Below are 16111 nucleotides of genomic sequence, written 5' to 3'. Positions count from 1 at the left end.
CTCCTGCAGATCTCAGATGGGTTACAGAAGAGGAACTTTACTGATCCAGATATCAAAAGGGAAGAATACAGATGTTCAGTCTCAGAGAATCAAATGAAGCATGCACGAGAAAAGCCCTGTGACTGCAGATTGTGTAATGTCCAGAGAAGATCAGTCACTATCCTGCATACATTCAGAGAGGTCTGACTAGGGCAGATGCCTGTCAAATAGTGTCAATCAGAACAAAGGACCCTGCTTTTGTATGGAACTCCTTCATTACCTGCCTGTAACAGGTTGGTTGCTCTGCACTGGTAGAGAAAGGGTTAAAACAGCCCTGGAAGAGGGCTGTTTTGGAAACCAATCAAGGGTAAGGCAGCCAATCAGAGTCCAGGAGAGCTATATAAAAAAGATGGCTGGCCAGGATAAAGACACTCTTGCTCCAGGCCTGGAGGGAGAGGGACCTAACTGCTGGCTAGAGTTGGGTACCACAGACTGAGCAGTGCTGGGAAAAGGCAGGGTGAGCCAGAGGAGCTCTGGCCAACTAAGCACCAGGCTGCAGGGCCTGGGACAAGGCCTGAGAGGACTAGGGTGGCAGAGAGGCAGTCAGGGCACAGAAGGCAGCAGGTCCAACCCATATCCAATGTTGAGTGGCCACTTCAGACTGCTGTTTGCCCATGAGGTAAGGGACTAGATGAAGATAGCAGTGGGCCACTGAGGCCGGTGGGTATAAGGATTTGGGGTTCCCTGGGAGGGGGAGGACCCCAGAGTGTGAGACACTGCAGTCGGACAGTACCCTGGGGGAAGGGCTCCATGGCCATGGAAGGACACAAGTCCGCATATAAGGTGTAGAACAAATGGAGAGGCGACAACAGGTAAGACACCAGCCAGAAGAGGGAGCTCTGAAGGCTGGACGAGCTAAGTCTCATGTGACAAGCAGGAGGCGTCACCTGATGAGTCATGCCCATTACCCTGCCCCACCTGTCTATAGGTCTGAAATATAAAATGGCACCCTGACCCAGGAAGTTTTTCGTAATGTCCTGCCTCATCCATCCCTGATGCAATTTAAACCAGTTGCCTCTTGTCCTAACATCAGAAGTTCTCCCTCCTTCTTGTAACAACCTTTTATATTGGTCTAATAAAAGATATTACCTCACCCACCTTGTCTTGTGAAAATACAGGTCTATGCACGATCATGTGTTTCATGCTTTTTCAGAGGTTTATGTATTAGACAAATTTGGGTGGATTTTCACAGGAAAAGCCAAAGGCTGTCACAAAAGCCCACTCTCTACTAATTGTCAAGTCCCGGTTCAAATGTGAGGTTGTCATTTTTTTTTTTTTTTAACATGGACAAGCCCTAGACTCATTATCAGCAACAGCTGAACCATTTTGATTGAAATTTGCAAAAATATTTAGCCGCAGACATCCAGAAAGGAATGTTTCAGCTTCAATGGCTGAAGTCTGACAAAGTTATTAGAAACTGAAACACAGACTTGCACAGTGGGGAGTGTTGGGTACGTTTAACAGGCAGTGGTATATCAGCCCCAGATTTCTATTATAATTACAATAATTACTATATTTATACATTTTTAAAACACACATCTATACATCTACAAACACATTTTTAAAAATATTTGTGTAGCAGGGCCTTTACCTTATCTTTAGTTGATTACCAAAAGCAAGCGTGGAAGAAGCATGTTTTAGGGATGAGAGGACACTTAGAATTTAAAGACTGACTTATCTCTTATGTTAAGCTGAGAAATAAAAATGATTTAATATTTAAACCTGAAAGGAGCATACATCTCTTTGTTACTAATGAAGTTGATGAGGATATGATTACTGTATTTACCGGTTAGATATCGTGTTACTGTCTACATGGTAAGGTTTTCTCTTAGCTGACCGTGAAGGTGAACTTCCACAACGATCCAAGAGTCTCTGAGTTTGAAATGAAGGGTGGTTCAAACATTGCTCTGTCAAGTATCTATCTGCTGGATCCAGCTTCAACAAGTTCTTTGGAAAACAAAGTCTGGGTTTTAAACAAGTATTATTTAAACCAGTCACAGAAAAACTTGTAACTCAATAACATTCTCAGCTCAATAGTTTCTGTCAGATTATAATACACAACTGTAAGAATGATTTAAAGTTATAGTAATATATATTAATATACCAGTCGCAAGCAAACCATCATTCCACGTACACTGTATTGAACTTACGTCAATACTGAACTGCACAGGTCTGTACAAAGCTCAGTTCCTCGTTTCTAATTGTAAGGTAAAACCACTGAAGTGAGAGAGTACAGAATGATTCTGTTTTCAGAAGCAATAAACATACACACAGCAATGACACCTAGTATAAAATTGAAAGAGCCTTGCTTGTCATAAAATATGCATTAAAACATAATATACATACACACAAAGAAACATAAGGAGCTTTGTCATTGATTTTGTGAGGCTAGAATTTCACCAACATTTCTTAGGAATTCACTTGCAGCAGTCAGAAGGAAATTCCTGTTATAATTTTCTGAGATTTGTTCTGTTTGGCTGTGGCTACACTAGCCCCTGCCTTTCGAAAGGGAGATTCTAATAAATCACTTTGGCAGAAGCTAATGAGGCAGCACCTCATTAGCATAATGACAGCCATGTGCATTTCAAAAGTGCCATTTTCGAAATGCACACCACCAGTGTAGACAGGGGCCTTTCGAAAGGACTCCCTGGACTTTGAAAGCCCCTTCTTCCCAAAACCAAATGGGAAGACTGAGGGGTCCTTTCAAAAAGCACCTGTCTACACTGGCAGCGTGCATTTCAAAAGTGGCATTTTCGAAACATGCGTCCACCATTATGCTAATGAGGCACTGCATATGCATGGCCGCACCTCATTAGCATCTGCCAAAGTGGTTCATTGGCATCCCCTTTCAAAAGGCGGGGCCTGGTGTAGCCATGGCCTTTCTGAATACAGATACTGTTGTTTGACATTTAGAAAATAGAGATTTAATTATAAAGTTAGAAACTAATAGGGGTGGCTAATTTGTTGGACATTATGATACTTCTGTTAGCAAAGTTCTTTAAGAAATACATTAATGGCTGTGCTAAGTTAAAATGGTAAGTAAACACAACACTCATGCATGAATTAAAGTAGGACATGTTTGTTTACTGTGAACATAAATAACACTTTATACCTACAGTCTCCCTTATCCTCCAACTGTTATAGGTAATTTATATAAGAACAGAGGTTTAAAAAAGTTGTAAGATATCCAAAGACCATCAGTGTTTCTTAATTAGAAGAAATACACATCACGGTGGATCATGAAAGCAAACAGACATTTTTACACAATATATCAGTAGTTCCATTACATATAGGGTGCCTCTACACTTGCATTCCTCTTTCGAAAGAGGCATGCAAATGAGGTAAATTGAAAACGCAAATAAGGCATAAATCTGCATATTTGGCACCTCAATTGCATATTCTAATTTCAAAAGAGCTTCTTTTGAAAGAAGAAAGGCAGTGCAGACGCTGCTCTTTCAAAAACAAACCCATCTTCGAAAGAATCCTTCTTCCTTTTATTTAATAGGAAGAACGAGTCTTTTGAAGATGGGGTTTACTTTCAAAAGAGCAGTGTCTGCACTGGCTTTCTTCTTTCAAAAGAAGCTCTTTTGAAATTAGAATATGCAAATGAGGTGCCATATATGCAAATTTATACCTCATTTGCATGTTTGATTTGCCTCATTTGCATACCTCTTTTGAAAGAGGAATGCAAGTGTAGATGCACCCATAGTAAATAACCTCATGGAAACTAAATTTAAACACGTGAATAAATCTGTGCAAGATCAGGGCCAAATTTAGGTATTATTGTCTGATTTGAATATATACTATCATCAGTGAGGATAAATGCATTACAGGTTGAACCTCTCTCGTCCAGCACCATCAGGGCCTGACCAGTGCTGGATGAGAGAATTTGATGGACCACGGGAGGTTATATTGTCTAGCAGCATTACCAACATTTCCACTGCTTTCTGGCTCTCAGAAGGCATTTAGGGGTAAATTACAGCTAAATAACAGCACAGAGCACTGAGAGCCAGGACTGGTGGCTGCAAACAAACTTTATGGGACCATGGGAAACTTGGCCACACCCATGATAAGTGGTTGTCCAGCTAAGTAAAATCATGCTGGATTATAGAGTTTGCCAGCCAACAGAGTTCCAGATTGGAGAGGTTCAACCTGTATATACATAATTCATTTTGTTGTATCCTCCCTCCCCCTTGTTACTAAAAATAAAAATACAATATGACAATACAATCTATATTAACATAAAGTTATTTACCTTGCATGGTCAACCACTCAAAAGTAAGACATTACAGAATCAATTGCCTGTGCAACCTTACATACCCTGCCCCCACCCCGCCACCCAGCCACCATAGAACGGGAAGGGACCTTAAGAGGTTATCAAGTCCAATCTCCTGCCCTCTTCACAGGACCAAGCACCATCCCTAACAGTTTTTTTTTTTAAACCAATTTGTCCCAAATGCTCTCTTCAAAGGCTGAGCTCACAACCCTGAGTTTACAAGGCCAAGCTATTCTTAATTCAGCCCCTTTATGTGTATGTATTATAACAGCCTGTTAATTACACAACTACATGATATTCCTCCCTCCTCCACCCTAGGACACTTGCTTCCATCAGAACACAAGACAGCTGTTCCTCAGGAAATGAGGCTTCTTTTTATCCTCATAGTACAATGAGGCGACTTACCTATACCACACACCATACAATGGATTATTTTTGTCTGATCTGTTCTGTGGTGCTCATCAGTACAGTAGTTTACTGACACACATATACTAATGACTTTTGTTCACAAGTCCTGAGAGTAGATTAGTATTCTCCCCATTGGGCATATGGGGAAGTAACACAAAGAGCATGAGGCCACATAATGAATCACTGCCACAGCCAGCATAGAATTTAGGGTCACTGGACTCCCACCCCTGTGCTCTCTCCTCCAGACACAGCCCCAGTACTCCAGGTGGGGGTGGGGTGGGGGCTGAAAATCCACAGCTTCAACCAAGGTGGCTGGGCAAGATGTGTGGATGGGAACCAGCTGTGCACTCCTGGAACAGGTGTGGCCTCAGGCAGAAGGAGTGGGGCTGGGCAGTGCCACCTGAGGCACACTGAAACAGCCCCCCCGCAGCCGTCAAAGCTTTTTATAGTGTGGCATGTAGTGCGCTGGTGGTACTTGAAAGGGCTTGGGGCTCTGGCCATGCTCCTGCAGTAGCGGCAGCCAGGAGCCCTAGGGCCCTTTTGAAGCACTGAGCTGGGGGCAACAGCCCCGCTTGACATCCTACCCCTACTTCCCCTGTTGGTGGGCCTGGCTTCAACTGACTTCAGTTAGAGTTAAGAATGCTCAGAAGTTTTTTCTGATAATCACGTTCCAGGTGTCTGGGCGTGTAGAGACTGAGGAACATCTGTTTTGAATGATTTGCCCAGCACCTCTTAGGAAGTCTGCAGTAGAAGCATGGATTATAAGAGAATTCTCCAGTGTAGTATTCGCCTTCCTTAACCACAAGACCATCGTTTCTTTTCTTGTAGTTGAGAGTCTCATTCTTTACACAGGCGACAATCCCATTCTCTGAACAAAACCTGAGCACCACCCATGTTGTGCACTGAAAGAGGCAAGAGTCCCAGGGAAAAGATAATATGAGATCATGTAATTAAAAACCATACCATTAATTCTCACTAATATGTATGAGAAGATGGAATTATGGTTGCACAGACAACATAAATTCTGACATTTCTTTAGTTTCAAATGCTTGATTTTGCTATTCAAATGACTTAAAAACCTAGAAAACCACAAAAATGCTAGTTCCTAGAAACAGGAAAGGTAAAGACAATTTTTTGTTTATAAATAACACTCCTCCTACCATGCATCATGACAGTGTTTCAATCCTGAAACTTAAGCACTTCAACACAGATGGCTACCAACTGAGCTTCTGCTAATTATATTAGCTAACAATAGGAAAAGACTGTCATCCTCTTTGAAGCAGCCAGGAAAGGGGGATGCACAAGACACAGACAGTGAGTATGCCAAATAGCTTAGTTTTAGACTTCACAGAAAAGGTTAAAGCTATGAGTAGCTCTTTTTTGAAAGGCATATGGCTCAATGGATGACAATTATATCAAATATGAGTTTAAAACTCATGTTCTATCTTGGTTCTCAAGTCAAATTATTAGTATTTGTCTCTTCTCCAGGAATCATACATCACGCCCCTCAAGTGGTGGTGAGGGATAGGAAAGGGCAACGTCTCGTCACAGGCAGTGCTCCATCAATTACAATGCTGAGATGGCTGATGGCAGCAAAGTTGATTCACTTGCCATCCAGGCCAGCATAGTTGCTTCAACACCAGCGAAGCTGAGTTTCTGTTCCTACATGTTGACCATACAGGGTATGCTGCTGCACTGATGGTAAGGACCCAGGCTCAGAATGCTCACTGTTTTTGATATGTTGCCAAAAATCACGCAGTAACAGTGTAACACAGAACAGGGAAATGAAAATTTTCAGAAGATTAAAACTCAGCTATATCTGAACAGAACTCCATGGCTCTAGTAAAAGATATTTTTGACCTCAGGAAAATATCAAAGATCTTCTGAAAACAATGGAGATTGTTCAAGTTTATCAAAACTAGAGCCAACAGTCCTTTGGAAAAAGGAAATGTATTGAGCAATATAAATTTAGTGGTCACTGTAAACTTTCTCTATTTAATATACACAAATAAATAATACAGTTTTTCCTACCTTCATAAGGTCAAGCAAAACACCACTTAAAATTCCTAAATATCTCCTCTCCAATGACTGAGGATGGTTGACTGCTGGGAACTGTAAAAATAATAACATAGCATAAATTCTGTTTGTAAATTAACTAAAACTAACTTTTCTTTGTAAATTAACTAAAACATTTATATACGAAAAAGAATACATAGTGGCTTAGATACTGCTTGCTCTGTTAAACCATCAGACACCAAAATATTATAGGCAGTAGCAAGAGAAGGAAGTAAAAGGGGCAGCATGTGAAATAGTACCTTTTAAAGTGGATATGGTGGTACCTAAACACCACACAACAATAGCATTAAGCAGTCCTCTGTTGATATAACTTCTGTACAATTGTCCATTCAATCACAGTAAGGGAGAGCATCCTTCATGAACAAGATGTTCAACCAGATGTTCTTGTCAATGACAAAGATAATCCAGTGAGACACACAAATGGCTGTTTCTGGCATTACAGTTGATAGAAAAACGGAAGGTATAATCAAGCTAATAATGGCAGAGTACAAGAAAGCTGAACACCAGTATTATTCCAAATGGTTTACACTGACTTGAAAATAAACCCATTTTGAGCATGAATAATTCTGAATTAATTATCAAGGATTAAACAGATTACTTGGAAATTCTTTTTCTGGGTGGGAAAGGGAGATAACTTAGAAAAAGAACAACAGTCCTTCTTTCCAAGTATAAAGTCTACCAAGAACCTTCTGGGACTAAGTTTGTTGGATCTCAGCAAGCTACTGGATGCATAGTTTCCCTTAGAGTAATGTGTTAAAATTCACTCTCTCTCCCTTAACTCCAGGATTGGCAAATTTATATGTAGTATACACAACCCTCTGAGGCATCTTTGTCTGTTAGGCTCCTGACAAAGCCAATCAAAAGCTGTAGACCAGCCCTCATTGTCCAGGAAAATGGACAAGAGAGAGATATGGATGCTTTCAAATGGGGAAACTGAAGTGCAGGTTCTCAAATGAGGTACATCGCTGTCATCTGGAGTGTGAAAGACCTCATACGTTTCTGTAGGAGCTTAGAGAACAGGGGTGAATAATATGATTGCATTGACCAAGAGAGGGCAATAACAATTTAAAAAGTTAACTTCATCATTGACAGTTAGACCTGAAAATGAGCACAGAAATGGTAACTTGATAAAATAAGCGTAATTCTCATGAAAGTTACAATATTACGGATAAGACCTTTTCCTGGTAGTTGAGTAATAAAAAGAACTATAAATACAGAAAGCACTGAGTCTCACTGACCACTTGTGGCTGAGGAATGCTCTGCTGAGATGGTCTGCTACTGTGCTCCAGATTCCTGGGAGGTAAGAAGCCTCCAGGTTTAGAGAGCAGGATATGCAAAACACCCATATGAGGAGAGCATCTCGACTCAGTACCAATGCTTGCGCACTTCCCTGCTTGTTGAGATAGAACATGGCGGTGGTATTGTCTGTTAGAACTGTCATGCTGTGACCTTGCATCGTGGTCTGAAAGGCCTGATGAATTGCTCCGAGTTCCCTGACATTTATGTGAAGAAGCATCATGTCCTCTGATCACCTGCCCAGAGACTGCAGGCTCGCCAGGTGTGCTCCCTAGCCACGATGAATGACCTACTGACCATGGACGGGTCATATGGTCCATCCACCAACACAGAGCATCAAGAACCTCCCAAGGCACCATTAGGATTAGATCTAGGTTGCTCCAATCTGTGCAGTAAACTTATGAGAGCCACAGGCAGTCTCAGCCTCAGCCTCGTATGTGTGACTACATACATTCATGCCACCATGTCACCGAGGAAGCTCAAGCTGCTCCTTACTATAGTCATGGAGTAATGCGCAAGAGATTGGATGAGCTGGGATATGACCTGGAACCCCAAGCCCAGCAGGAATGCCCTTACCACTGCTGAGTACAGGACTGACCCTATGAACTCTGCCCTTTGGGTAGGGTAAGTGTCAACTTGTCCAAGTTGAGCAGAATCTCTAGCCTTTGGAATGTGCTCAGTCTGCCTTCTCCCTGGAGTGGCACCTCAGTAACCAGTCATCAAGGTAAGAGTACACTTCCATCATCCTTGTGTGGAGAAAGTCTGCTAGCACTGACATGAATTTTTTGAACATGCAGGAGGCTGTGAAGAAACTGAAGGGAAGCACTGCAAACTGGCGGTGAATCTGACTTACTATGCACCAGAAGAAGCTCCTGTGGGACTGCCAAATAGTGATATAAAAATAAGTGTCTTTATATCGAGGGCTGTGTACCAATACCCCAGATCCAGGAAAAGGATAATAGAATTTGGTGCAAGCATAAAAATCTCAACTTTATCAAAAATTCGTTGAGACCACAAAGGTCCAGGATGGGCCTGAGGTCCCCTTTTGCTTTTGGAATCAGAAAATAATGAGAATAAAAACCCTTGCCCCTTAGCTTCTGAAGAACCTCCTCTATCACCCCCATGGCTAGGAGTGATTGCACCTCCTCTTGAAGGAGCTGCTCATGAGAGAGATCCCTAAGAAGGGATGGGAAGAGGACGGAAGAGTGGAAAGGAGCAAGCTGGAGTGTGTATGCCACTTCCACAGTGTGGAGGACCCAATGGTCCAAAGTTATAAGGGCTCAGACCTGGGAGAAATGAGACAGGCAGTTGCAAAAGTGGGGGAAGGACTTAGGATTTCAATTGGTACGCAGTCCTCAAGCATCCCATCATAATCCTGGCTTTGAGCTGGACTGAGATTTAGAGATTCCTTGGGCTTGGCCTGATAACCTGGATGGGATTCTGCACTTGTTATTCCTAACCCTAGACTGAAAAGAATCCTGTCTATGGTGTAACTGGAACAGGCACTGCTGCCTTAACTGCTGCTGGGGCCTAAACAGCTTCCTTCGAGTGGACAGGATGTGCATCCCCCAGGAGCCCATGGTGGTTCTAGTACCCTTCAGAGAACAGAGCTGAGCCTTCAAACAGGAGGTCCTGAAGGGTATGCTGGACCTCTGGAAGGAGGCCCAAGGACTGGAGCAATGCTGATCTTTCACAACTGTCCCATTGGAAACAGAATGTGCTGTTGAGTCGGCTGAGTCTAAGCAGGCCTGAAGAGCTGTCCTCACCGCCACCTTACCTTCATCCATTAGCACAGCAAGTCTGCTCGAGAGTCCACAAAGCAGTTTTTAAACTAAGACTGGGGGAAGCTGACAGATGCAGAAGAGCACAAGGTTTGGACAGAAGCATCCTTTAGGGGAGGATCTATTAATGGAGATTCTCTAGATTCTCTGTGTCCCACTGAAGAGGACAGGATGGAAGATGATAAAATATGGGTAGGATCTGGTGAGAAACAGACAAATTTAAGAGAGTCCCATTCAATTACATCATGCAATAGCAGACAGCTAAAAAGTGAGAAGTTTTTAAAGTGCTTATATACAAATGCCAGAAGTCTAAACAAGAGGAGAGAACTAGAGTGCCTTATATTAAATAAGGACATTGATATACAGTCAAAGCCCTTTTATTTGGCACTTCACTGACCAGCAAGCTCAATAAACTGTCATGTCTGATCTGCACAGAATGTCCGGCTTGCAGTGCAGTGGGTGCAGAGCTGGCAGGAGTCTGGGGCATGGAAGGGGCTATGGGGCAAGCTTTGAGAGAGAGTTTGAGTTTAGGAGGGGGCTTGGGGCACAAGAGGGACTTGAAATGTAAAATGGGGGGTTGGGAGGGCTGTTGCTAATCAAGGTGTGGCCAGGTGGCTCTCAGGCACACTGTTTCTGTCCCCCATTACCCAAATGTTAACTCTGCAGCTTCCAGACAAATTGCCCAGAAATCATGCCCCATACCACAGCCAGTGCCCTGGAGCCCACCTCTAACTCCAAATGCTCCCTCTTAGGTTAACTGGTATTTTTAAATTTACCAGCAGTCCCTGTTCTCCCAGCATACTGGATAAAAGGGCTTTTACAGTAATGGTATCATAGAAACTTGGTGGAAAGAGGAAAATAAATGAGACACAGTAACTCCAGGGCACAAAATACATTGGAAGGACAGGAAAGGTTGTGCTGATGGGGGAGTGATACTATATGTGAAAGACAAGCCCGGAATCAAATAAAATAAAAACCTTAAATGAACCAAACTGTATCAGAGAATCTCCTTAGACAGTAATTCCACACTCTAGTAATAAGAATACAGGGGTAGGGATGTATCATTGATCACCTGACCATGATGGTGACAGTGACTGTGAAATGCTCCGAGAGATTAGAGAGGCAATTATAAAAAAAACCCACCAGCAATAACGGGAGATTTCAACCATCCCCATACTGACTGGGGGCATGTCACCTCAGACTGGAAATGGACATAAAGTTTCTTGAAAGCTTAAATGACTGCTTCTTGAAGCAGCTACTCTTGGAACCCATAAGTCAGGGTCAGGGAATCCCTGGACTGCGATCTAGATCTGGGCCATGGCTTGCCTGGATCTGGACCCCAAGGCTCGGGGCTCCTCTCCCCAGCATCCGGCCTGTGGTAGGATGTGTGTGTGTGGGGAGCCTCAAGTCTCAGGGGGGTGGATCAGACAATCTGGGGCCAGATTTGGCCCATGGGTTGGTGCTGGGGAGGGGAGGAAGTGCTTCTGTGCAGCATCACTACCACTTGCTGCCAGGAGGAAGGGGAGGGGAGCACCAGCACCGCCCAGAGGCTTCATCCTGCTGCTCTGATTGGCCACAATTCTGGCCAATCAGAGCAGCAGAGGTTGGTCCGTGGGAGCAGGGGGAAGGGATGCAGAGCCTTGTGCATCTGGAAGTGCTGCCCAGGTAAGCTGCACCTCTGTCATACAGACCCTGTGCCCCCACACAGCTCCTGCCCCAACACTCCCTCCCAGACCCCTTCCTTCCAGACCCTGCACCCCAAACCCTCCTGCACCCTTCCTTCCACCCACACCCCTCACTCCTGCCCACTCCTGCAGTCCTTCCTGGGTAGACTCCTACCCAGAACCCACCACCTGCAGCACACTCCTGCATCCCATTTCTCCCCAGATCGCCCACCCCTAGTGCACTCCGACACCCTCCCTCCTCCCCAGATGGCCAATTCCCAGCCAGTGCCTGCACTCTCTCTACCACCCAGACCCCAAGCCCACTTCCTGACAGCCCCTCCCACTCTACACCCCTCATTCCCTTACTCACCAGCCCCAGAGCCCAGAGGGGTCCACAGAATATACTAGCTCTGTGCAAAGGGAATGAAGGGAGTATTGGCATTTTTCAGCTGGGGACCACACCTCTATGAAGGGGAAAATACACAGACGCCCAACACTGTAACATTTAATTTCAGAAAGGGGGACTATACAAAAATGAGGAAGTTGGTCAGATATTAAAAAGGTGCATTGTAACACTACTGTCCCCGGCTGGAGGGATATACTAAAATATGGAGATGGTGACCTGAAGTTGTGGTGAGTGACTGAGGCTGAAAGGATGTTCAAGGGATCACTCTGTGGCACCACTGAAGGGAAAAAGCTATGAGGAGAGTGGGAGGGGTATACAGGAGCATTTTATTTGAATAGCCAAAATCTTGCTCTAAGTGGGCATCCTCGATAGGTAGATGTTGCATGGTGGTGGTAATCACATAAAGATAATGTGGGGATTCTTGAAGCCTCGAGATGGATAGATGGATTTCTTTGGAGAATTTCACAGTCTAGTCTAGTGCATGCTCTTGTGAATGGACCATGCTGGCTTGAGTTGTGTGTAAGAGCTGCTGCATACTCCCTATATATATTATCTCTGGAGAGCATTTTTACAAGGACTTCAGTTTCTTAAAAGCACTTTGGTAACGTGACAAAATTAATTCTATACTGAAGTGTTTCAGGCTGTCCAAAAGGGAAGCTGTACCACTGCTTAGACACTATTGAATAAGCATATAGCATGAAGGCAGCTGGAAATGTCAACATCCCACTCAGGAAAGAGCTATTCCTGCTCTCTTGCCTATCTTAACCTTCCCATGTGTGAATTACTAAATATCATAATTAACATTTCAACAGCACTTTACATGTTCCAAGCACTGTAGAGATATTTCCTCACTGAGTCTCTTTGGAACATGAGTCAGTATTTTTCTTTCAACTTAGCAAATGGGGATAAAGAGGCAGTTACTTGAACAAGGACAACTAAACAAAAATCACTGGCCCAGGATTAGGACATAAGCCCTCATGATTCTCAAATCTATGCTAATTGAACTAACACAAAGTTGTGTTCTGAATTTTGAGTTTTTAAATCTACAAAATAAATATACTTCATTCCATTCTTCAGTGTTATTTTATAATACATTAATCCAACCAAGTTTATGCTGGATGGCAGGAACTGAATGAAAGTAGAATAACACTTTATACTTTAGAAAACTTTTAATGCATTCCCTTTGTGATAAAATATGTAATAATTCAGATTAGAGCAGAAATTAATCATTCCAAGTAATAATAAATTGACAAAATGGCAGCAGATGTCATGACAACCAAACCTAAATTGTAAGAAACTATAAAGAAGACCTCTAGACATGAGGTGTTGGCAATAACACACTAATCGTAAATTAACTCTTTGGGGATTTTGCCGTGTAGCAAACTTACTGTCTGAGCTAAAGATTAGTTCAGTCTTTTAGGCTAAACAAATACTTCACACTTCAGGGTAAACTCTAACCTGCTGAGAGTCACAGCAATAATGTAAAGTATTTTCAATGATAATCTGTGTGATGGGGTTCAGGGGTCCCCCTGCACTGCACCCCGTCTGCTGGCAGGATTGACTCTCACTCAGCAGGTACAACAGAAGGTTTATTAGGCAAGAGATGCCCAGTTTCTCACAGAAGCGACAGCACAGCAGCCAGAGACAGTCCTTCCAACCCGTCCTGGGGAGAAGACCCCGAGAGGTGCCCCTCTGGGGTGTAGCTTTCCCCCTCCTCAGGCTGGCTGCCTTCCAGCTCCTCTTTCCCCCAGCTTCCTAACTGCCGCCCCCGATTCAAAACCCAGCTCGGCTCCTCCCTCCTCTTTGTTCAGGGCAGAGGTGTTACCTGCCAGTTGTAGCCCCAGGGTCATCCTTAGCCACTGGGAGCTGCTGCTTGCCTCAGACATCCAGCCTGACTCACACATGCACTCCCCCCACTCCATCACAATCTGTAACAGTGTATTCATTTTGCTTTACAATTATATTTGTAAATCTATGACCTCCTCACAATCTAAACCTACCCCTTAACTTTTCAGACAGAAGCACTCAGAATAAATGAGAGAACATATAAAATCTTAGGGAGAAAAGGTCTGAAACATGTATTGTCTACTGGACATCTGTTTAAATACCAATCAACAGAAGACTGAAAGAAAAGGTTTTTGGTCAGTTTCCCTTACCCGCAGCCCATGGAAACGAGGATTGCTGTAGAAAAGCTTCATCTGCTCTGATGGAAGTGGTCCTAGTACCTTCTGAATTGTAAAAAGCTGATCAATTTCACTTTCTCCAGGAAACAGGGGCTGCCCATCACTAAGTTCCCCAAGAATGCAGCCTACAGACCACATATCAACAGACTTCCCATAGGGGGCTCTGAAAAGCAAGTACAATAATGTTCATACTAATCAACAAAAAATCTTCTTGATAATTTGCATTTATTAACTAACTTTTTGTCTACGTTTCACTTATTTGTAGCAGGAAAAATAAATTTGATACTTGCTTTTTTTGGCTACTCATTTATAGTGGGGGTTCTTTAAGCGCACTGCAGTTTGAGACAGTAAGATCAGACTTTTCAATTACCCTTAAGGACTTTCCTTTCTCTTCTGGAAAACTCACCAATAAAGAACACCAAAGCAGAAAAAAAAAAGACATTATACTAATATTTGAAAGTTAAACTAACACTAGCTTCTCTTGTTATTTCCCACCTATTGAGTGTAGCTGAATATAATATAATTTCTATATCATTTTTAAATATATCATTTTTTCTTTTTCTGTGGAAAAAGGTGAAACTTGCTACTCAGAACAGAAATTATCAAGTATCAAATTTCTCTCCCATCCAGGCTGAGTACTCCTACAAAGGAATTTTAATATCAACAAGTCCCAAAGGAACTCATCCAATGAAAGTGGTAAGAATGATTAAGAAAACAATTCAGTTGTAGCATACAGGACTCTCCCACCCTGGAGGCAATGTCCAGAAAGGTACATTAGTCTAATTTGATATATCCAGTGAGCAGACAAGTATATGACCATATCACAGAACTGGAAAGGACCTTGAGAGGTCATTGAGTCTAGTCCCCTGCCCTCACAGCAGGACATATCACTATGTCTGACAGCTGTTGTCTTTATTTAATTTAGTCTGCCCCACACCCCTCAAACACTGAGCTCACAAACTTGGGCTTACAAGGCCAATGCTCTAACCACTGACCTATTCCTTCCCCCTTGCTGCCTGAGAGATCCCTTCAGAGGACAAGGTTTTTCAGTCCTGGATACAGGTATTCCCTTATTTGATGGTCTTTGGTCTTTTTTCTAAGCTTAAGTGCCTTCATATCACGTACTTCCAGGCACAAAAGTAAATGCCAGGAGTAACTGCTGTGCCAGTGTCCTTGGCAAGATGGGGGGTGGTTTTTGGCCCTGGAAGGGGCTGGGCCTTGGGTGGAAGGAGCAGGGCTTGGGGGTCAGCCACCCCCAGTCAGCCCATGGTTGCTGCTGTTACAGTGGCCAAGAACGCCAGGGCTGCAGCTGGGAGCCCTGGCAACAATTTGAAAGGCCTGGGACTCCCAGTCACTGCCAATGCAGCTGGAATCCCTTAGCCCTTTTAAAATCACGGGGCCCTGGGACAGCTACTGCTTTTGCCCCCCGTCAGTGGCTCTGCTGGTAGGATCTGGCTATGCTTCTGAACCCTACAGCAGGGCCACCGATGGGGGGACACTAAAGGTGACAGTGACATTTAACTGCTGACACAGCAGCACTTTAACATCCGTCATGTATAGGCCAGTACTGATGGCTGGTTCCTCTCTGTATGTCGTACCAGACCACTTTGTCCTCCGCAAACTTCTTTGATTTGGTACTTTCATAATTCAGCAATCCCTTTAAATGTTTTATTGACTTCTTGGTTCCGGTGCTACAAATAGAGGCTCATTTTCTATGTACTTGAATTCATGCAGGACAGATTTTAATAGTTTTGTGGACATACAGCATGTGACTAACTCTCCTTTGATATTTATGTTTTGAACAGAATGGAGAACTTTCCTTAGATCACTAAAATAACAAAATTAGACTATAAAGGCAGAACTGAGAAATGCTACTTTGTCATCTCTCTTCCTCTTCGAAATTAGAATCTGACTGTTCACATTCTGCTTTAAAGAGTATCTTAAACTTGACTAGCTTGACTGTTTCTAGATTGAGAAGTCAT

General features: G+C 43.3%; 1 protein-coding gene across 1 annotated transcript in view; it reads right to left on the bottom strand.

The window, feature by feature from the left end:
- CDKL5 (cyclin dependent kinase like 5) overlaps window positions 1–16111 on the bottom strand; it is a 238763-nt gene that overhangs the window by 32519 nt on the left and 190133 nt on the right. The window contains exons 9-11 of the mRNA XM_074993895.1: window positions 14103–14292; window positions 6755–6835; window positions 1826–1986 (exon numbers count right to left, since the gene is read on the bottom strand). Coding sequence (XP_074849996.1) covers window positions 1826–1986; window positions 6755–6835; window positions 14103–14292 — 432 coding nt within the window. The remainder of the gene's footprint in view (window positions 1–1825; window positions 1987–6754; window positions 6836–14102; window positions 14293–16111) is intronic.

Source organism: Carettochelys insculpta, chromosome 1 (genome assembly GCF_033958435.1).
Source record: "Carettochelys insculpta isolate YL-2023 chromosome 1, ASM3395843v1, whole genome shotgun sequence".
In the NCBI taxonomy this organism is placed as follows: domain Eukaryota; kingdom Metazoa; phylum Chordata; order Testudines; family Carettochelyidae; genus Carettochelys; species Carettochelys insculpta.
Note: the sequence above shows the minus strand (reverse complement) of the source record. Positions and strands in the feature narration are given on the sequence as shown.